Source organism: Triturus cristatus, chromosome 11 (genome assembly GCF_964204655.1).
Source record: "Triturus cristatus chromosome 11, aTriCri1.1, whole genome shotgun sequence".
In the NCBI taxonomy this organism is placed as follows: Eukaryota; Metazoa; Chordata; class Amphibia; order Caudata; family Salamandridae; genus Triturus; species Triturus cristatus.
In genome coordinates this window covers 1115743100-1115767454 of record NC_140594.1, presented here as the reverse complement: position 1 = coordinate 1115767454, position 24355 = coordinate 1115743100, and the positions used below count along the sequence as shown (strand labels likewise).

General features: G+C 45.1%; 1 protein-coding gene across 1 annotated transcript in view; it reads left to right on the top strand.

Annotated features, from left to right (window-relative positions):
* The window catches only part of LOC146786131 (cytochrome P450 2J2-like), a 110774-nt gene that overhangs the window by 21299 nt on the left and 65120 nt on the right, over positions 1-24355 (top strand). Inside the window, exon 2 of the mRNA XM_085635635.1 lies at positions 23228-23390. Coding sequence (XP_085491761.1) covers positions 23228-23390 — 163 coding nt within the window. The remainder of the gene's footprint in view (positions 1-23227; positions 23391-24355) is intronic.

Here is a 24355-nt window from a genome sequence, read left to right as displayed (position 1 = left end):
CATATTTGCGGTAGTGATAAGTTCATACATGGTGGCTCACAGGCAAGAGGGGAAGGTTCAGGGAGCACCCACACCTATTACCCCAGAGCAGAGTGATGTCAGTATTAGAGAACAGGAATTATCGGAGTTGAAAGATGTTCGCAGACTTCACATGGATTTGTCAAAGGGTGATTTTAAGCTTAACGCGTATGCAAGGTTGTTGTATGAGTATGTTGATGCGATGGATGTGAAGGATTGCTATGTGTGCATGCAGTTGCCTGCTTCAGTGGATGAGGGTATCAAGTATCATCATCTCCCATTGACATATGGGATTTCTTGTAGTTTATTGCTCAGTTTATTTTATGACAGGAGACAGTTCGAGTATTTCTTTTCAAATTTTGATACGGTACTTCCTGAGGTTCCAGCAATCAAGCATTTGAACAGATATGATCTGGATAAGAAAGAGGACAGACTCCTGAAATATTTTAGACCGACTATGAAGCTGGATACGGCGCATGCTCACAGGAATAACCTGACATGTGCGTTATCTGAGATAGAGAAAAAATTCATAGACCAAGTAGAGGACAGATATAGAAAGTTGACCCAGACACGACACACCGGAGATAGCCCAGTAGATTGGACAGACGAGGAGAGAGCTCACAGATCCAAGGGAAGTTATGGACCAATAGCGTTAGATGAAGTACAGAGAGGGAATTTGTGTATTGGACGGCCTCAATCCAAGACGGATAAGGTCGCAGTAGGACATAGCACTTGTTCTCAGACCTTCACCGTGGAAGCTAATGCTAAGAATTTTATGCAAGGTCCAGTAGAGGTAATTCCGACAGTGTATTATGTATGTGGGAAGAATGCCTATGTCAGGCTACCCGACAATTGGTATGGCGTATGCTATTTGGCTATAATATTTCCGAAGATTTACCACACAGAGGATTTGGAGTTGTTAGAGACGAAGCGAAAGTCTAGGAAACGTAGGGCTACAAACGCCGGTGCAGTGATTGGGGACATATATGGAGCAATGATACCTAGTATGGGTGTGGTGTTGAATGACGTGAAGATCAGGAGGTTGGCGACTGTAGTTGATGAGTTGTCTATGAACACGGCGAGATCTTTGTTGTTGGTGGCTGGAGAGATGTTGTCGATCCGGAATATGGTTATGCAGAATCGTCTTGCTTTAGACGTATTATTAGCCAAAGAAGGCGGAGTCTGCAAATTATTGAAAGTTCAGGAATGCTGCACATATATTCCAGACAACACAAAGGAGATAGGGAAGTACATAGACAACATCACGACTATTCATAAGGAGATTATGGATTTGACGGAGGTGAATGTGTGGGAGAAGATTGGATTGGGATTTGGAAGAGTGGGAACGTGGTTTGCGAATCTGGGAAGAGGATTTCTGGGATCAGTGTTGAAGCCAATTATCATTGCTGTGGTTTGTGTGATTTGTTTGTGGGGATGCGTGAAGGCATGGAAGTGGTATCAAGGAGGCAAAGTTGAAAGAGCTCTTAAGGCAAACGAGAAAAGGATGGCGAAGCTCCAGGAGCAGCAATATGAGAGTCTTAAGAGACTGGAAGGAGTTCGACATGGCAATGTCATGACTAGCGCGGTTTAAATCAGTCCTAAAGAAGGGAAATGTAATGGTGTGATGACGGATGTCATCAAAGGGGGGAACTGATGTAGCGCTTAAAAGTTTGAAAATTGTAGGGGTGCGTTATATTCACTGTTAGTCGGCACCCGCATATAACCAAATGTATACTCAGGTATTTTGTGTGCAATGTATTAAAGAATTGTATGACCTATAGCGATTTTAATAGAAGTGCTAGCTATGTACAAGCACATTGTACGTATTAGAGAAATGTATAGAGTTTAGCTTACGTGAAATGTAATGTGGTGTTAGAAATGTGTACCCTTGAATTCGTGTCTGTAGACTGTTTAGCTTGACCACACATGAAAGAAAGACGTAAATGTCAATACTGTGATTTAAACATGCTTGTGTAACCGAAGTAGTGGCCAGAATTCGCATATATCGTTGAGGCGAAAGGCCTGGTATTTTCTTATGTTGGCCAAGGGCAATAGGCCAAAAAGGATTTATTCCAGTAGAGGTTTTAGGCTGTAGTAAATCGCAACTTAGAAGATGTGAAGAATGTCTGCTTTGCATGATCTCACCCCAGGTGCAAGGACAGTTGCTCGTTAGTAGAGAAGCTCTTTGTTCACAAATTGACTTATGTAGTAAAAGCCAGACATGGGAGTACATTGGAATGTGCCAATCGTAACTCCTAGTGCGGGTGGCGTCTGGGACTCAAGGCCAAGCGATGGACGATGGAACTGGACAGCGCTCTGTGGAAAATTTCTGAAAGTCGACCCCGCAGAAGAGGAGGCGCAAAGGGCGTGTTCTGAGACTTGGGGTTCTGTATTAGGGACAGCGCCCCGAGGGTGGAAGCAGAGCAGATCAGAGCAGCCCAGAGCAGAGGACGGCTAGGCGAAGAGATAGAGGGGGCAACTTAGACCCAGCTCTCTAAGTGAAGACTTCTTAGGAAGTTTCACTCTGACACCTTTATCTGATGAGGGTCTCAAGGGATTGCTAAGTAGGGATGTCACCTAGTGCAGAGTAGGGACAGAGATGGTATGGTTCAGTGTCCCTAGTATCGACATTTGCTTGGTGGTGTTCTACCTCATGCTTTTAGAGATTGTACTTTTAGTTATTTTTAGCCGTATGCGTATTCTTCGTAGAGTAGCATTTGTGTTAGTGCCTATGTACTTGTTGTGCCTCGTATTGAGGACTTTGTATTTGCAAATCTTTATGTTGATAATAAAAACCAGAGAGCCAAGAGATTAAGTCTCGAGTCCTTGATTATGGCAAATTGTGGACAGTAATTTTGATAATTGTGTTTTCCCTCCACGCTATTGGGCAAGTAAAAAGTTCCATCTGACCAGAGTGGGTTCCAGTAGATAATTGCGTGATACTAAAATGGGCCGGAGCACTTTTATGAAAACTTTAAGCATAGAAACCCCAAATATACTCCTCTAGACTGAATGGAAATGCACTAAAAATGTATGTACAGTGAGCAATTTAAAACTGTTTGACTCTATCACGTTGTTATGAAAAAAATAATTAATATTTATATATATAATAAAATACATTACAATGTGTCAGCCATATATCAAATAATATACACAAATTAAGAACATGCACCTAATAAAATTATTAAATACAGACTAGTTTCAATTCATCAGTCTCTTTAACACGTAAAATTCACAATACAGCTAGTGTCCGTTTATCATATTCTTTTTTTTTAATGAGACACCGATACTAGCCAAATAAAGATAAGAGCCCAATATGGATCATAATATGACCAGTGGATTTGTAAGAGGGCTACTCCTTTTCCCAGGAGACCAAGGGTGTGTCTGATCTTGTGGTGATTTGGAACTGCATCTACCATCAGGTGAAGGGCCTCTGCACAAAAATAATAATTTTTTTTTTTTTTTTGAAACCGTTTATTACAAAATTAAAAAAAAATATACAAGGATGGGCCTACAACCTTCAGGCCGGCCGCTAGCAGACAAAGGGAGCATACGATACAAACAATAGCGCGCATGCTGCGGCAAAGGGAAATGCACAGGAGTTAGCAGCGTTGATAGCCACACCATCCGGACCCCACATAACGGTTTCTTTTTAATATAAATAACAACAGAAAACAAATCCACAAGGCAACCCACAATTGGAAACAGCAGCATGTGCTCCCCTAGAGGGGGGACCCTACCAATCCATAGGAGTATCAAGGGGGGGAAAAGGTCAGGACAGGGACTAGGTGGACTCAGTGCCAAGTACCGGGGAGATAAACCGGCTAAGGGGACGGGGCCGGAGACGGATCGGGCAATAACGGCGGGGTACAGATTCCCCCTCGGTAGGCGTTCCAGGGGCCCCATACTTTCACCCATGTCCCAGGCCTACCTCTCGCAACATACACCACCTTTTCCCGAAACATGCACCAGTCCATGTTGTCCTTCCAGGCCGAGACAGTCGGCGACCTCTGGGAACCCCACAGTTGGGCAATGTCGCGTTTGGCCACCATATATCCCAGAGTCACCCACCACGTCTGCGGCGCCGAGTAGTCAGTTGGTTCCCACACATTCAGAAGGCATCTCCTCGCTTCGGGCAGCAGCGACACACGCGTAACCACCCGCAGAACCTCATGCACACCGCGCCAGAATCGCTCCACCTCCGGGCATTCCCACAAAATATGAAGGAAGGTCCCCAAAGAACCACACCCACGCTTACACAACCCGTCCACAGCATAGCCCATACGCAATAGCCTTGGCCCCGTGACATAGACCCTATGGAGTATCTTGAGCTGGACGAAGCGAAGGCGGGCCGGTATGGCCACCTCTTTCGGGGAGGCCACCGCAGAGACCGAGTCCTCGTCGTCCAGCTCCAATCCATCGGCAACCCATGCCTCCCGAAGGCTAGTTAGCAATCCCGCGCGGTCATTGATAAGTTTTTTATAGATTAGTGAAATCGTGCTTTCCGGTACATGTCCATCTAGCACTCTATCCTCCAGAGGGGAATACTCCGGGATGGAGGCAACATCCGGGAAGACGGAGCTTAGCGCATGACGGATCTGCATATACCGAAAGTACTCCCTGTCCTGCAACTGGAATTCCGTCTGCAGCATCTCGAACGTTTTGAAGCCCCCCCTCGTCCAGAGATCACCCACCCTGCTGATGCCTATCATGTCCCACTTCTCGAAGCCCTTCGAGGTCCACAGGGAGCCCAACTGCTCAGATGCGTATAGTGGCGACGCCCGGGTCAAACGATCTTTCCACCCCATCGCTACATTAGCCGCGTGCCACACTCGTACCATGACACGCGTGGGGCCCGTCAGACGTGCGTCGAGCGAGCTGGAGTAAAGCGCTCGGTTATAATCACCACCCGGCAGTAACATCTTATCCATTTCAAAGGCCGGGTTTAGCGCGGGCCCGTATAGGCCGTGATTAATCGCAGCTAGCTGGGAGGCCCAATAATACCGTTGGAGATCCGGGAGGGCAATCCCCCCGTCATACCACGGGAGCGTCAGCTTCGCCAGGGCGATACGCGGTCTCCCCTCCCAGAACAGGCGGCGTTGCAAACTCTCCACCTCGCGGAAGTAGCGCGCCGGGACGACGTCCATTGTGTTCTGCAGAGTGTACAGGAAGCGCGGCAGCGACATCATCTTAAACAATGCCGCCCGGCCGAGCGGCGAGAGCGGCAAGCGCCTCCAACGCGCGACATCCTCCTTCAGGCGCAGGAGGGGGGGAAGCAAGTTCTGACTATATCGGGCCTCCGCGTCCAGGGTAATGAAGACACCCAGGTACCTAAATCCCCACGGGGCGATCTGGATAGGACAGCCCCGCGGAAGGATAGGAGCCTCCCCGGAGAGAACATACACGCACGATTTAGCCCAGTTGATGACAAGACCGGAGTTATGGCCAAATGATTGCAGTACATCAACCAGCACTATCAGTGATTTACGTGGGGAAGCCAGGTACAGGAGAATGTCATCAGCGTATAGAGATACGCGGTCCTCATACTCGGGGGTCCAGCGGAGACCACGGATAGAAGGATGCCACCGCAGCCACTCCGCCAGGGGCTCCAAGGCGAGCGCGAAAAGGAGCGGCGATAACGGGCAGCCCTGCCGCGTGCCTCTGCCCAGCTCGAACGGAGCCGACACTCTACCGTTCACAACCACCTGTGCCAGCGGGCCAGAGTACAACAATTTAACCCAACTGATAAACCCTGGGCCAAACCCAAATTTCGCGAGCGTCGCCCAAATATATGGCCATTCAAGTGTGTCAAACGCCATAGTGGCGTCCAAGGACGCCAAGATGGCCGGCTCCCGTATGAACGGGACACGTGCGAGCACCCCATGCAAACGCCGCAGGTTAAGCGCTGTGTTGCGATGGGGGATAAAGCCGGACTGATCCTGGTGAATCAAGTCACACACTACGCCGACCAGCCGATTGGCCAACACTTTGGCAAGAATTTTGGGCTCCGCATTCAATAGCGAAATGGGCCGATAGGATGTGACCCGGTCCCGCGGCCTCCCCTCCTTGTGGATAACCACGATTGTAGCCAGACGCTGGTCTAGCGGGAGGGAACCCATCGAGTGGGCCGCAAGGAACATAGCACGAAGATGTGGCGCCAGCGTATCCGGTCGCAGTTTATACAACTCGATGGGAAGACCATTAGGACCCATGGCCTTGCCGGAAGCGACCGAGCGTATGGCAAGGGCAATTTCATCAGAAGTTGGAGCGGCGTCCAACGACACTCTGTCCTCCTCCGAAAGGGAAGGCAGCGCGATATCTCTGAGCAGGGCATGGGAATCCTCTTCAGAGCGGGAGGACACCGGGGAATACACCCCACGGAAATAGTCTGCAAAGCAGGAAACAATTTCCTCCGGTTCAGTGACACACACACCATTCTGTTTCTCAATCAAAGGGACAACTCGACTCGCTCTCCCCTTTTTGTCCAGCCACGCAATCAATTTACCAGCCTTATCACCCACATCATACAGTCTCCCCTGTTGCTCTCTACTGAGGCCCCTGGCCGCCTCCGTGACGAGGGCCTTACAGGCCGCTTGCTTGAGTCGGAGAACATGTAATTTATCATCCGTCACCCCACATTCTAGATCACCCTCCAACTCGGTTATCTCAGCTTCAACACGGGTCACCTCCTCCTGCTCGCGCCTCCGGGAGTGGGAAATAAGGGACAGGGCCTCTCCCCGGAGTACCGTCTTGAACGCCTCCCACAGTGAGACCGCCGATGACACAGACCCCACATTCTCGTCAAAGTAGCGCTTAAGGGATTTAACCAGCTCCGCGCGAATAGTGGGGTCACGCAGGTACCAGGGATTAATCGGGACCACCCTACCCTCTCCCCTCGGAAGAATATCATTGCGCAACAAGAGCGGGGAGTGGTCCGAGATACCCCGTGCCAAATGGCTCACCTCCCCCACCCTCCCCACATGAACCGCCGGGACCAGGACATAATCTAGCCGTGAGAGACTACCATGAGCCCCGGAATGGAAGGTGTACTGTAGCTGCGCGGGATGTTTCAAACGCCAACAATCCACCAGCCCCAAGGTATCCAAGAGGCCAGACAACCACGCCTGGGCCCGGGGGAGATCCCTAGGGGGGTGACGATCCACAGTTCCGGAAACCACAGCATTAAAATCCCCCCCCACCACTAGAATCCCCTCCGGAAGGCCAAGGAGGAGGCGCCCCAGGTCCGCAAAGGTGGTCGTCTGCAGCCCCGGCGGGACATATACTGACACAAAAACAACCACTCTGCCCTCCATTCTGCCCACCAAAACCGTGTAACGTCCCCTATCGTCATGGAGCACCTCATCAATCTCCAACGGGAGCGAGTTCTTAACCATAATGCCCACACCCCTTGAACCAGACGTAAAGCCCGAATGGGCCACAAGGCGGTAGCCCCGTCGATTCATAGCACAAAAGGAGTTGCCAATGAGGTGTGTCTCCTGCAGAAAAACTATATCGGGCGAAATGCGCTTCAAGAACTGCAGGACCACACCTCGCTTTATCCTGTCCCCCAGTCCATTAACATTCCAGGACAACAGACTCAGTCCCCTACCCCCCATCATAAGCAGAAGCCATCACTCGTCCCCCAGAGAGCACTTTAGAGATAACACAATGATACATTTGCCTTGTGGTGTAAACGAACAACACCCCACCCCAACCCACCCGCCCCAACAAAACTCCCCCCTCCCTGCACCCCTGCATGAGCCCGGACAGCCCCCCCAACTTGCAGTGTGCCTGTCGCCCCTATATAATGAAACTAGCTAGACCCCCTAGAGGAGGAAAGAGTACCCCTTCTAGACCCCACACAACCTCCATGGGAGAGGAAAGAACAAAGACAGAAGCTTGGTCGAAAGTGGCATCATAGTCGTCCAGAGTGAGGCCCAATATCAACCCCTCAGTCCCGATCCAGTGGGCCGTCTCCTCCCGCCGCCCCCCCCCCCCCCGCCATCTCAATCACGATCCCCAGACAGAGTGTCTAGCCAGTCCCCGGCCGCTTCGGGACGATCAAAAAAGTACGTGCGACCATCCACCTCCACTCGCAGCTTGGCCGGGAAGAGCATGGCATATTTTAAGTTCATGTCCCGAAGTCGGCGCTTGACGCCCAGGAAGCTCAGTCTCTGCTTCTGGACCGCTTGGGTAAAATCAGGGTAAAAGTTCACCTCCATATTTTCCAGCTTAATCGGCCCTTGCAGTCTGGAGGCTTGCAAGATCGCGTCCCTGTCCCGAAAGTTAAAAATCCTGGCAATGAGAGGTCGCGGAGGGGCTCTGACCTTCGGCCTTCCCCCGGGAACTCTGTGGGCCCTCTCCACGGCAAAAAATTTACTCAGTCCCCGAGGCTGGAGATGGGTAGCGATCAGGTCCTCTACAAATAGATCCGCCGCCGCTTCCTCCCGTCCCTCCGGTACCCCGATGATGCGGATGTTATTCCTCCGGGCCCGACTCTCGGAATCCTCAAGGCGCCGATCCATAAGTGCACTCGCCTGACGAAGTCGGCGCACCTCCGTTTGTAGGGCCGCCACCTCAGTCGTGAGGCCCGATGCGGTTTGGGCCAAAGAATCAACCCGGTCGTTGGTCTTGGAGAGATCAGCCCTTACCAGGCCAACATCCACGAGGACCGCGTCGATCTTATGTGCCAGGGTGTCGAACCGCTGGCCCACCGAGGCCTTCGTCTCGGCAATGGCGCCCATGACGTCTTGCAGAGTCAGATCCGTGGGCAAGTCCGGGGCATCAGAAGGGCCCTCAGAGGACTTGTGCGGTCCGCCGGGAGATCCCCTCTGGAGGGTATAGCGGTCCATGATGTTGGCCTGATGTACGGCGCCACGCCGGGACGACTTGGTCTTTGACCGATCTCCATCTTGTTTCGTGGCCATCGCCACAGGTCTCACACTCGCACCAGCGACGCCTTAGAGGGCAGGCAATCAGGGCCACGAACTCCGGAGGGGCTACCCCAGGTCGGCGGGGTGGGCCACAGCCGGCAGGCAGGCAGGGTCCCCCAGCGAGGCCACACCAACACAAAGAGCTCCGCGATCTCACTCGCAGAGAAGGCAAGGGGGTGCGAAAGTGAAAGCGAAAGTGCGGGGTACGCGACTCGCCAGGCCCAGCCCGCCGTTGTTGTTCACTTTGCCACCGGGTCACCCCCCAGCACAAATCCGGGGTCCGGCGAGAAAAAGGCCGCAAACTTCAATCGGTGCTTACTCCGGCACCCGAGGTCCGATTTGAGAACGGGAAACGGGTACCACCTCAGCTCAGGCTCACCAACACAGTCCCCTCAACCGAGGCAGGATGAATACAGGATAAATGTAGGAGATTGCGGAGGTCCTCGGGAGCCTCGCACCTACGCGGCCATCTTGGTTGCGCGCTAGGCTCCTCCTTCCCACAAAAATAATAATTGATGGTATTTTCATCTTCTATGTGTGCTGCAGAACACAGCAACCATAGAAAGAGGAAAAAACAAGGAGAAATAAAAGAATTTCTCTTTGTTGTGCCACTCCTATGCCTCCCCTGGGCAGGTGTAGGATTCTGATACATTCCTGCCTTTACAAAACTTTGTAAATCCAGGAATGTGTCAGGTTCAATGGATGTTGTTTGGGAACCCCTACAGCAACACCCATGGAATGCCCCTTTCACGCAGAGTAATGCGTGAAAGGGACCAATATTTACAAGTCCATGAAAAGTAACGCAGGGTGACTTTACATGGCCTTGTAAATATAGGCAGGCATACTGCGCCACTGGTGCATCAAAAATACTTACACAGAGGTGCTGCAATGGCCTTGTAAATGAGGCCCATAGTCATGTCTGCGCCCCCTGGCAGAGGTGGTTGAGCCCTTCAAGGTTAAAATCGTTTCGTACGCAGATGATACTCAGTTGATTGTATCACTTAACCATCGGGACAATACGAAGACCCAGCTGTCCCATTGCTTGGAAAGGGTCTCCGCGTGGATGGATGACTCCTTTCTGAAGCCTAATGCAGCTAAAACTGAGCTGAGGTTTTTAGATAAGACCGCCTACCTTGATACTAGTGTACTGTGGCCAAAATGTTTAGGTGCCATGCCTAAAGAGCAAATAAAAAGTCTAGGGGTGTGGCTGGACCGTAACCTGAATTTCAAGGAGCAGGCACGTAGGGTGGCAGGTACTTGCTTCGGTGTCATGAAAATAATTAGGAAAATTCTAACCTTTCTGCCCTTTATCGCCAGGAAACTATTGGTGCAGGCCTTAATTCTTTCAAGGCTTGATTACGCCAACGTGCTTTACCCTGCTCCACCATTAAAAAACTGCAAACGGTCCAAAATTGTGCCGCGCGACTTCTCATGCAGGCTCATAACCAAGAATCTGCTAAACCTCATATCACTTCTTTGCACTGGCTGCCGGTTGCTGAATGGATCCAGTTTAAAGCTTTGTGCATCGCCTATTAGTCTTTCATTTAGGGCACCCCCGATTCTTCGTTCTATTATTTACCTCCCAAAAAGATCACTTCGCTCCGAGAAGAAACGTCTGGCAACAGTACCCAGAGTAAATCGTGCACGGAGTGGTGGACAATTATTTTACCTTATTGCGGCAAAAAGTTGGAATCAGTTATCCGACCACTTCCGGCTGGAAGCCAACTATTTTCTCTTCCGTAAGCACCTGAAGACTCTGCTGTTCCCTTGATTCCTCCGTTGATTTCGGTCTGGTTCTGTTTCTAGCGCTGGGAGGCCTCTGGTAGCCATGCGCTTTATAAGTGTATATTCATTCATTCATGTAGATTCCAGTAGAATTTCTTGGGTCAAGTACGTGAAAGCCACTCGAGAGATTGGGTTCACAACCTTCTGGAGTGCCCTTGGCTAGGTAGGGTAGATAACCAAGAACATCATTATATTAGCTTTCTGGTAGCACAAAGTCTCCACACTACATTCACAGGCAAGCAAAGGCTCTCTGATTGATGTTTTTCTCTCAGTCAAACACTCCTTTAGCAGAAAAGATTTCCAGGACGAGATCAACACTCCCCTAACAGGCAATTTTGTTATGGGACTCCATTCTTGTACAGCTAGGTGGACTAACGTTCCCAGGACTAAAGACTTTGGGTGCCCGGCCTGTGGTGCCCTCAAGTGAACTTTAGAACATGTACTGTTCATTTGTGGAGCCTACATGACCAGCAGGTGTTGCTGGATACTACCGCTTTGTCAGAATCAGGGCATCAGAGAGTATACAGTTGCCCTATGGATACTAAGAACAGATTCCAGCAAGCCACTGATTTATCCACTTACCTGTTACCTGATGGCCATGTGCAGAGGTATGGCAAAAATGGGAGCCTCCTCTGGGAAGAAACCTATTGTTGCTGTGCTGACATGTGAATTATAGCACAATATTATGCATATTCATCTCCTGTTTTGAGCCTGGATGCTCAAACTTGACCACCCCTTCCCATTACTGACTGATAATTGTATTGCCTTTTTAGTCTTATGACAACCATTCTATATAAGGCTGTCTTGTTTAAAGGTTGCAATATTATGAGATAGTATTATCTTTTATCTACATTCATTTAAAATGTTATTCTATTTATATTTGAAAGTGTTTTATGTACTTTTATGGCTATGGAGCCAAAATAATGGTTTTTGAACTGAATTGAACTGAAGACCAAGCAGAATAATGGGAAGCAGTGGAATCAACTACTTGAGAAGTATTGACTTCCACAAAAAGCCCTAGATTCCCCATAAACAATTATTAGTGGTGATCAGAATAACTTGGATGTACAAATTCCACCAAACAAAAAAGAGAAAGTTAGAATCTTGTAGGGTTATCCGGAGCAGCATTAAGCTGCCCCCTTTTTCCAAAAAGGTATGGTTATTAAAAGGCAAACAAGAATTGAATCATGACTCATATTATAAAAATGTCCTAAAGAAGGCAGTGTAAATGCACCACAACGCCGCATTGACAGACTCCTTTTGTGTGTGTGTGTTTTATTTTGTGGTCCTATTGAAATGAAAATAACGACAAAGTCTTTTTTGATGTATTCTTTGATCCTATTGAAATGAAGAAAATTGGTGTTTGATAATGATGTCATGTGAAATTTATATGTGAAAGAGCTTGATGAATTGAAACTGGTCTGCTTTTAAAAAATTTATTAGGTGTATGTTCTTAATTTGTGTATACTATTTGATATATAGATGATACACTGTAATGTATAGTTTTATATGAATAAATATGAGTGAATTCTTTCATAACAATGCAATAGAGTCAAACAGTTTTTAAATGTGTTTAAATTGCTCGATGTACATTCATTTTCAGTGCATTTCTGTTCACCGTAAGGGAGAATATTAGCGGTTTCTATGCTTAAAGCGTGCACAAAAGGGAATCTATTTTTGTCCTTATTATCACAATATACAACATTCATCAGATACACATCTAACTAGGAGAGATAAAGATGCATTGGAGTTCATGAAATATATTTACAGATCCCGAAGTTCACATGTCCTACACTGTACCCGTGGGGCAAATAAATTCAAGCTAAGAAAGGTTAACTTTGCAAAAACATCTCACCATATAATGCGGAGTGTGGACAGGTTGGCTAGCCCTGAAATAATAAAGGCCCATCAGAAACATATTGGGGGTATTCCAGAGACCAGCTAGCTACCCCTGACATTGTGATGGATTGCCACCGACTAGGAAAAAAACCATACAATTTCATACACTTAGTTTAAAGGGGTTAGGAGTGTACGAGCAGATTGAAAAGGAAAATCAAACTGTGACAGATGTATTCACTAATGCTTGGATGATCTTGATAGCTATTTTACACCATCTGTCTAAGTTTCAATTGACACATTTCATTATTTTTTAACTTAAGCGAAAAGCACAGGAATCTGTTGACGATTATGTATTGGAGTCAAAGAAATGTATCCTTCTTTGCACATTTGCCAAGCTATATGATTATCTTATAAAGGATAAAATTGTAATGCATCCAAATTATACTAATGTTCAAGAGAGACCATGGGCGAATTGAAGGATGTCCTTGTATTGTAAAAACGTAGAACTGTCAATTGTGCCATGGCAGCACTCTCTAACCTAGAAAAAAGGACAATGTGTACAAAATGGCAACATCTAATGCCAATCGTTTCAAGACATTTCAAGAACAAAAAAACAAATCCTGCGTAGAAAATAAAATTTATGGAAACGCTCGGGCAACCACAAAGGTTGCATAAGATGTGGAAACAAAGACCATTATGGTAATGACAAAGGTTGTCTAGGTTTAAAACAAAGAAGTTTGAATTGTGACTTGGCAGAGCATTTTGTTAAAGTGTGCCATAACAAAAATGGAATTGTTATTACTATTTCTGACATATCTTTGGAACGTGATGCTAACGATAATGTGCAGTGCATGTTAAGCTTAGAGTATAATGTGTTGGTGTTATTCACTTGATCTAGAACAAAGCCTTTTTTGCTTTATTACTCAAGGAGGAGTATTAGTCAGTATGGTAGCTGATTTGAGTTCTTCATTCACTACAGTAAATCAGCCTGTATGAAATGAAAAATATAAAAGCACCTTAAGGGATTATTTCGTACCCTCTGATGTTAACTCAGAAAGTTTCTCAGAGGAACCAATAATAATGTTAGAGTATTGTGAAGTTAAATTTGACTTTAAGGGCAAAGAACTGGTAGGTAAACTACTTGTGGAAAAAAAAACTGTTTTCGGCTGATTAGATCAAAGGTATTTAGGGATCACTTTAAATCCTAACACTGCTTATCAAGTGTTGCTATTGAAATGAAGATTTATTTTCCACAACAATAGTGTAAGGAGGTCAGTAAAGTATTTACTAGGATGGCTAGAGAATTGCATGAGTGTCAAAATACAATTATTTTGAAAGATAATCACACACTATTCACTCACAAAGTGAGAAATATTCCATTTTGTATGGATGAATTGGATACACCTAAGCACGATGGCATACTTTAATGTATTGAGGAAAGGGAAGGCCTGGTCCCACTTGTAGTAGCATGTCACACAAGTGGCAGAGTCAGATTGTGTATTGACCTTAAAATACTTAATCAAATCAAAATCAAAATAGATATGTTTTCCCCACCCAAAATCAAAAAAATGATGGCTATGACAATTTGACTCAAGTGGTTTACTGTAGGAAAGTGCCCCCTTTTTGCATGGTTGCCCCCCACATTTTGCCTGATGCTCCTACCTAAAACTGTACTGTGTACACCCATATTGGCACCTCCCTGGCCACATTGTAAAAGGTACCAAGGGCCCTGTGATGAGAGGAGGTCTCTAAGGACTGCAGCACTGATTGTGCCACCCTTAAAGGTCCCGTACATTTAATATCCACACACTGCCATTGAAGGCTGAGTGTTTTGGTACTTAGAAAAGTGCTGAGTCAATATGGCACGCATCCCTGTGTGCCATGCTTACAATCCACTGCCTAGGTCAGCCACCCCTCTAACTGGGTGCACTATGCCACTGGTGAGGGTACAGGTGCTCGAGCCCTTTACCCCTACAGTGTCTAAGTCTATTCTTCGACAATGTAAGTGCAGTAAAGCTATTAAGAGTATATGGTGTGGATGTTTGTCAATACAAACTCCACAGCACCATAAAGGCTTTACTGAAATCTGGGACGTTTGGTATCAAACTCCTCAGCACATTAAACCCACATTGATGCCAGTGTGGGATTTAATGAAAAATGCACTCATAGGGCATCCTAGAGATGCCCCCTGAAAAACGACCTAACTCTAGTGTCCTGGCTGAATGGCTGCTCACCACCTGCCACCCCAGACATGTTTCTGGATCCCTGGGTTGAGAGCCTCCTGCTCTTGGGGTCTGGAAATAACGCACATCCTGGGCAGAGGTGCCAAACCTCCTCCCCCAGGATGATCAATAATAATGGGGTTTTCCAGTGTCATGCAGAACCTGGGAGGATTACAGCAGTATAGAAACAGAAGTTCTGCTATGAAAGTAACAATTGCTTTCTATAGATAAATCTGTCCACAGAGAATTAGGACTATCTATCAATGATACACAGAAGCACACAACTGTCTATAGATAATACTACACATGACAAATGACAACCACAATGTTTACTTGAAAGAGTGTGAACGATATATTAAAAAATCATATATCGTATATGATGATACCAATATTAAAGGACAAGACTGATACAGACTATGAACAATATGTGTGACATACATATGTGCCTCATAAATTACACAGATACTAACACAATAGACAATCAAAACATTGGACACAATTGACAAATATACTGATATTTGCTTGGTCGACCAAAAATACCAGATGACCATAAAGAGACAAATGATTTTCATCTTGTCATGGAAATGTCCATTTATTTGTGGAAAGCCTGTTCAATTCATGTCTACATTTTGAACCCCAGAAAACGAGTGTGGTTAGACAACATCACCATGGGGCCTTCATCAGGACTATAAACACAATGGTGCAAAGTGTGTTAAAAAATCTAAAGCTGTTTTGCAAGGTCAAAACTCCAAAATCAGTCTTACCTGCTATGGAAGTTTCTCAAGGAAAAAGAGATTGCGTGCTCTCTTCTCATATCAAGAAGGACCTGCGCTGTGAGAAACAACATGTGGTTACAATGGATGAGCCAGCTGAAGCATAAACAGTAAGGCCCATATGTGAATGCTGATTAGTTAAAAAAATTATCTACCTTACCAACAAACCCGCTTGTGTATCATGAAAGAGCCAATTGAGTGCTTCCTTTGTGCCTAAATTGCTTTGTTTCAATATAGATCAAGTTCCAGGAGCAACAAGTGCTTCCCAGGTTCCTTGTGTGGAAATAAAAGGAATGATGTAGGATTTAATTGGTGGATTAATGTATGAAAGCGTGTTGTCCAACACTGCTCACACTGTAATGTTAGTATAAAGTTCAATAAATGTTCAGGTAATGCCTATCACGTTTAAGTAGAGCTTACCTCCGGCATGCCCTCAAATCAGGACTGTTCGGCCGCGTGTCTGTGCAGCAATGGAGGGAGACGCGCTCGAAGCGGAAAGTTAAAAGTGATCGGACGCTACGTCAGCGTGCACGCCCGTGAACAGGCGGTCAATTGACGAGAGTCAAACGTCGAAACATCAGTGACAGGCATATTGTTTGCCAAAGCAACCCGAAACACATTCTATAATGCTGATGGCAGTGCCTTACGTCCATGGTGTTAGAAGACACTGTTGAGTTACATTAATTTGCAAAGTGATGATGGTTGCAGTGTACAACCCGTACAACACTGGGGCTCTATTGACAATATGTGATTAAGTGTACATGAGAGATAGCTGCAAAAAGTGTGTTCTTTGAGAAACGTATTTAACACACATAGTTGAAGCACGTCAATACTCCAGCTTGCATATCTGACTCGCAGATGAATGCATATCCAAAATACAAAATATAGTATAATAAAAAATAAATGAAGCCCAATATAACAACATGATAAAAGTGTCGAAAATGGCCCGTGTAAAAATTAACCATCTACAAAATGGGCCACAAAGATATATCTTACGGGTAATATTTATCAAATATATATAATTCAAACATGTTGTTGAAATAAAATGGTGTATTTGTTCAGATCTTTTACATAATGTGACCCACAAGTTATAATTGCATTATTTCCCCAATATATCTTTGTTCAAAATACATAATACATTTTATTCTATGCAAGGTTTTATCGTATTCATTGAGAGGTTAACAAGCAATGAGTAAGTGAGGATTCGTTGATAAACGGCAAAATGATACAGTTTATTGCATAATAGGTTTGATAAACATGAATGCAGACATGATAAACCATAGTATACACAATAGGGAAAATTGCCCCGATATCTCCTCTGATTCATGTAACCCTTTGTTAACTGAGTCAAGCAAATGTATCCACTTACACTCTTGAAGGTTAATAGAGATGTCACATCTCCTCCTCTTGGGTTCTATAGGATTCTTTCCAGCACCCACCACTTCAAGCTGTCTATTGGGTGCTGCAGGAGATTGTAATGTTCTACTATGGGTGTACCCTGGACCTTGTAACGTATCCTTCAGCAATGCTGTAGGATTCAGGTTCTGACTTACTGCCTGGTTTGCCCAACATATGCCTTGCTACAAGGGCACTTAATGATGTAAGTAACATCTTTCATATTAGGGAAGGTGTTGGAATTTATTTCCAATACCTGTGCGCCCCCTGGTGCAAGTCGTTGTAATGACTTGCGATGTAATTGCATCGCATACTAACAAGGCGGTTGTTGTAACAACAGCGTTGTAATGGTAGCGTGATGCAATGGCAGCGTTGTAAATGATGTTTCCCATTAAAACAGATTGTGGGTGCTGTAGGTACAAAGCTTAACCCTTTACCTAGTACTGACTGCTGAGATGGAGATAGATGGTATATGGATTAATTGATAATGGGATCACTCAGGTCCTCGATCTGTTCACTCAAAATATTGACTACCACCTGCTGGTTCAACCAAGGGGTCCCTGCTTCGCGTACTGTCCGGGCTCGTGGGTTTCCCATTCGTATGTCTGTCATCTGGTTTGAATCTCTCCATTTGTCACTTGGGGGTAGAATCTCACTGCCTTCCGTCCCCTTCCTCTGCCACTGTTCCAGCCCCTGTGCTGGCCCCTGTTGTGTACCCAAACCTTGTCTGTACCTACACCACTGTGTGTTAACCATCTTCCATCCCCTAAAAATGGTCCAGAAGGTGGTGCTTGATAGTTCTGTCCCTGATTGTATTGACACCTAGCCGTACTGCCACTGGGTTGTTTGTGGTCACTGTCAGGGCCACTGGAGTATGATGATTCAGAAAATGTCTTATATATGCGGATACCTTCCCTCCCCTTTTGGTATAATGGCCCTGATTGTCCTGTTGGTAATACCCCTCAGTGATATACGGATATGTCACTTTCCTGTCGTAAGCCCTTAGATCTCGGACTAGCTTGTCCAACTTTCTTGTCTGGAAGTCAACAATAGTTTTTTCCAACCTCTCTAGAGCTTCCTTAGAGTTATTGAGGGCCCTGTCTTCTAAAATCACCTTGGGGTCAATTATCTCTTTGGTCAGTTTTTTAATGTACTCAAGGGCCGTCTCAACTCCAAGCACCATCCAGTGCCGGAAACAATTATTCGCCACAAAACTGAAATTCTCTCAATATTTGGGAATATCTATAAAGATACCAGGTTCATTCTTGACCTGAAGACCAACCGGAATGAATTTGCCTTTTTACTAATTGTTCAATTTCTCATTTAATATGTTATCAAAAGGGATGGCAGCAACTCCTAGGAAGGATGTGTCATCCTGGGCATGAATGAGCCTAGCTATATATTCCTCACTATATGCAAGTGTATCGGACATTGCACATGGGGTAATAGTTTATTTGAAGGGGAAAAAAACTCGCAGGTCAGTGCCTGCACTAATAGATCGTCAATAATAATGGGGTGTCCCAGTGTCATGCAGAACCTGGGGAATTACAGCAGTATAGAAACAGAAGTTCTGCCATGAAAGTAACAATTGCTTTCTATAGATAAATCTGTCCACAGCGATTTAGGACTATCTATCAATGATACACAGAAGCAGGGCAGGGTCGACGATGGGGAAGCTTTAAAGGCTTGCCACCTTTGTGAGCTGACCCATCCATTTGCTGCTCCCTGCAACTTTTTCACAAATACATTATCATCATGTGTAGGGACAGAGAGGAATATGACTGAAAGATATGGATTGTGTTGTCAGTGTTAAGTGATAAGGGGCTTACTGATGAGCCTAAGAAATGTAAATTTGCACATAATTCAATCACTTGTTTTGGCCATGAAATTACTGGTGTGAGGAATCCTAAATTTACACCTCCTAAATGCCCTTTGTGAATTCCGAAAGTCGTAAAGTTTGGATTTTGTCTCAGATTAGTTTTTTGAATCAGGCCCTAGGATCTGTGGGCCCGATTCACAAAAGTAATCTGGATTCCTAACTTTACTACTCCTAAATGCCCAATGTGAATATCAAAAGTCGTAAAGTTTGGCTTTTGTCTCAGTTAAATTTAGGTTTCGGTTAACCTATTATGGCATGCTCCTGATGGAGATTATCCCAGCTTGTGTCTGCCATTTAGGAAATGGACAGCCTAGGCAGGAAAAATCTCTCTGATGCAAAGTGAAAAAACTCTCACCAGTGTCATTAGCTTTTTGTATTGTTTACCAGAAAAAAAGGTTTGGTGGGCATCAAAATACATCATCTGACAGGCTTTGCAGTTTTGTTGAATGTGTTTCCACTGCGCCAAAGTTTTTTCATAAGTAAACATTTGTTACTCCTGTATATATACATTGATAAGCCACACGTAGGCATTGAGTAGGTCACAACTATTCTATAAACTTCTTTGTGAATCAGGACAACTTTGAGATGTTGTCAATAAAATTAGGGCTTGACAAATGGCAAATGGTTGGAGAAAATAGTAGATTCTAAAGTGCAGTGTGCAAAAATTACATTTGCAATTTGTAGTGTGTAAAGGTATATATTTGTATCAGGTTCTGTCCTCTAGTATACATAAACCAGAAGCTATGTTTAACACATTGGGGATATTAGTTGAGGTGAGTGAGTTGGCACCTCAAATAATAACCATAATTCTTACCAGAATGAACCCTTCAAATCACTGCATTAACCTGAGCTCAGCCCCCTGGTTGCTATGGCACAGAGCAGACAGGCTTAACTTAGAAGTAATGTGTGGCGTATCTTTGAAGAACTCAAACAATAACAAAGTCAAAACACAACAAAAAAAAATCTAAAAAACTATTTGAAAGACAGAGGGAACTTTAATAAATAAAATGACACCAAAATAATAAATATCCAATAAGGGAAATCAGTGTTATGCATGTTCGAAGTTTAAATCTGAAAATAGTGCCAAAAAGCATTAAGTGCTAACTGTGGTCATCCGGTTGGGCTTGACGGATTTTTAGGCACAATCACGACCGATTGCAATGGAGCACGGTTTGGATGAAGAAACAAGGTATGACCCAGTCAGGCGAACCTTCAGTATGTCGGCGGTGGAGACTACTCTCCACGGCACACTTACACCTCCAACAGCCCAACAGAGTAAACACCATCGTAAATGTTGTCATTTGTTTGCCTGCCGTATTTAGAGTGGGCAAAGAAATGACAAGTTTTTACTATCCACCAGCTCCAGGTAGAACCTGGTGGTGAAGGGTAGTGAAAACTGCAAAATTACCCTATGCCATGGTTGGGGGAAAATTCCCATGTCAATGGAGTCATTGTTTTTCTTATTTTCAGGGAAAAAAATCACAGATGATGATTTTGTTTTTAGAAATAACAAAAACATTGAAAGTTTGAGGATGGATTTGTCAGATTGACAGAGCTGTCCATCAAACTTTCAATGCAATGACTGGAAGCATTGTGACAGCAGTTCCTGCCAATGTTAGAGATGTCCGCTGTGCCATCGCACATCTCTAAATTTGGGTGATGGAGTACTTTAATCCGTCGCTTTGACAAAGTAAATCTGGTCTGCAAAACTTTTACTACTGTAGATAGTCTCCAAAATGGAAGTAAAAAAATCCTCTGTCAGGCATGGTAGCAGGCTTTGGCCGAAGAAGGACTTTGTCCGAGGTCTCGATAAAGCCATTGACTTTCGGCAGGACTCCGAACGAGAGAAATTTGAATTTCGTGCCCAGAGAAGGTCTCTCGCTGAATACTTTACGTGCATATGGCGGTGAAGATTTCTACCTTCGGTCTTGGTATCTAAAATGGAAGTCAGAAATCCTCAGAAGGGCCAGACTGCAGCCCATGGCTGAAGAAGGCTTCAGAAGACCAGATACTGCTGTTTTCAAGTTCCAGCTGAATCAGATTTGCTGCAATGGAAAAGCTCTGAGTAGGAGCAACCGGGATCTTTGGCCCAGTGGTAACACACTTTTGTCAGATCAGCTTGTTAGATTCGTCTTGGTCCTCCGGAGTTCTTTGAAGTCAATACGTTTATAAGACTCAAGTTTCAGGAAAGGTTAGGAGTAAACCCTGAAGACTGCGCTTGGGGGTCAAGACTCACTCCAGAAGATGCCATCAGACTGCAGCAGGTGCCAAAAGTAGGGTCCAGAACTGATCCCCATGGAACTGGTCAGTGGTTAAAAAAAATCTCCAGGTTTAGCTTGCTGTGTGTTGTAGCTTGAACAGGAGCCTAGCCATATGAACCTTGAAGTCCACGTCTTTGTCCTGGTACAGGAGGGAGAGCAGGTCCAGTCTCAAAGCTTTTCTCAGGTCACAGACAGCAGGTTCTGCCCTCTTCTGTTCTTCCACAGGTCCAGAAAGGAGGGTACTGTGTGAGTGGTACCAGCCTGTGAGTGTGAGCATCTCCTGGCCACTCCCTAACCAATTGGATAAAAGTTCCAGAAGTAACCCCACCCACGTTTGCAGCATTTCCTGTGTGCCCTACTCCTAACAAGCAAACAGTGCTCCTGTCTACCTAAAACCAAGATTCCTGGGCACAGTCCGAATGACCAGCCGCCATTGGAAATACCATTTCCCCACACCAAAGGCCTTGGTCTCAGGTCTGGGAGCAAGTACACACCTCATCAAAGGAGCTTTTTATCTTCTGGGTGACAATCAAAGCTAACGCAAATGGGCATTTAGAGGCTTTAGGAACGGAAAGGGATGATTTTTCTAAAAGTGTACTTTCCAAAATATATTTGGTGCAAATCTACCTTCACCAATGAATTGGACTTATAATATAGCCTTATAGCCCACCGTAGCGGGCTATAAAGGCTGTTAAAGGCCCACTGTAGCGTTAAAGGCCCGAGCCGAAGGCGAAGGACTTTACCAAAGCAGAGGGACTTTAAAAGCCGGTATAGCCCTGCTACGAAGGGCTATAAGGCTATTAGAACATTCTGCCACTAAAGGGCAGAATGTTCTAACAAAACAAAGCCTTCAGGGAGCGCGAGGGGATTAAAATCCCCTCAGGCTCCCTGAAGTCTTTGTTCAGAGCCAGAGCTGTGAACAAAGACACATTGGAATGTTGGTGCTCCGGGCTTATACCAGCCATTATAAGCCCGGAGCACTCCATTGTTTTCAATTGAGCTCCCAACATTCCAATGTTCTAATAAATATTTCAAAAAGTCCAAACATGAATTTTGTAGTTGTTGCTTAGCCGCAGATAACACTACTAAATAACACATTGTATCTTAATGCTTTGTTGTGGAACAGCCAATCCCGCTACATTGAAAGTTGATTTTAGGGGCTTTTCAGTACAAGGATATGTTCTACAGTAGTCTTCTACATGTCCTACTTTAAAAAACATGCCCCCTGATTTATGGAAAGTATGGCCTACTCAGGGGTGACTTTATAGTTTTTATTTATTTTATTTCTTGAGAGTTTTATATAGCGCGAACAAGATCTTTCAGGGTAACAGTGCTCTTCACAAGAATAGCGAGAGAAGGTGAGTTACAAAACAGTAGTCAATTTACCAAAGTTCATATATAAGATACATAAGCAAGTATTGAGAACACAAAATAAAAATTGGCACACACTGATATGGAAAGAGTTCTTCTTGGGATGGAACAGTGTGTAGATTTGCTGGAACAGTGTGTAGATTTGCAGGAAAGCACTGGAGAAACAAAACGGAACAGAGTTGTATGTGCAAGTGTGTGGCAAAAGCAGCAATTTGCAGGTAAAACCTACACAGCCAGTCTATACATGGCAGCCCTGTAGTCATGTTGATGTTTGCATTGTAACTGCAGTGCATACCACAACTGCTGCAGCAAACTTACAGGCCCTTTGGGCACCACATACTAGAGGTTTATGTGTAAGTTAGATTTTTCAATTATGGATATGCCAATTCATCATGTTGAAAGGAAGAGCACAGGCAATTTACCTTTGGGTAGCAGGGGTAAAGTGCACAGGGTTATGCAGCCAGCAAAAACAGTCAAGGCAATAATCTGTGAGTACACCAAGGAAAGATGGTAATTTCCAACACGGTGCACCTCAGAACCTGCTTGATTGATGATTTCTAATGCAATGACTGATCTATAGTACCTTAAGTTGTTCTGAGTAAGGTGACAGAGGTTGTAAGTAGCTATCCAGCCTTGTGTGAAATGGATATTAGTTACTTTCCCTAAAAGGGACAGCTTTCTGGTTGTCAGTGTTAGTAGTTTTCCTGCCTCTTGTTTGTGGATTTATTGCATGTTTACTTCCTTTCCCCAGCTTGCGAAGACCTATGGGAACATTTTCACCGTGTGGCTGGGGCAGAAACCAGTGGTGGTGCTGAATGGATGCCAGACTGTAAGAGATGGACTAATCTCTCACTCTGAGGAGCTTTCTGGACGCCCTACAACTCCATTGTTTGAGGAAATTGCAAAAGGCAAGGGTAGGTTGCTCTTGATCCACAATGGCACAGATTATACAACAAACAATACCTTGTTTTTGTGTAGCTCTTATGACTGCAGTTCTACTATTTATTAGTGCTGTAAATAGTAGTTTCTACTATTCTGCATAATGCAATGTAGTAATATTCAATTTGCCAACCTTGGAAGAATGGGAGGATGAATCCCTTGCCAATAATTTAGTTTGTGATTTGCAGGTGTCAGCATATTTCAGTGTCAAGCTTTTTACTCACTAAGCCAATCTTCTAACTCTGCGAACATCAGAAGGCAAAGAGATGAATGAGAAGGAGGCGCCATTCCATGGGGAATGAACAGATGGCTTGCCTGAACATTTTATGCCATCATCTATCTGCCACCATACCATTCTGCTTTCTAGAATGGTGACCCAATGCCTGGTTCAAACGTACAGTAGTAATTCACCTAGTGCATGTCTTAGGTGTGTGCTTTGTAAAACTTTATGATTATAAGACTGATTCACAAAGCCAACTCACACAGACCTTTCACTGAGAGGGTTTGACTTACACCTGTCTTATTTCTACTGAAGGAAAAGTTCTCTGTGAATTGTGCACTTAGCGAGTGAGTGGATGGATCATCTGTAGGGACAGGCTGCAGAGCAATGTTAGCACCGTAAATAAGCGGGGCAACCGGTTTATACGGTGCATTAGTCACACAATGCTGTTGCCACACCACTGCACTCTGTGTAAAGTGGTGAGTTTTTGACTGATGGGATTGGCAGTGGTGGTGCACAAATAGCTTCTTAATACTGAGATAGAAGTAGAAAGAGAACAGAGCTAAGAAGTGGTCAGAGTCATACAGATAAAACAATAGGAATCTAAGGGCCAGATGTACAAACAATGTTAGCATGCACAAACAGGTTAGTGGCCTGTTTGCGCATAGTAAAATTGTCATGGCCATGTACCAACACAATTTTGCGAGTCGCAAATAAATT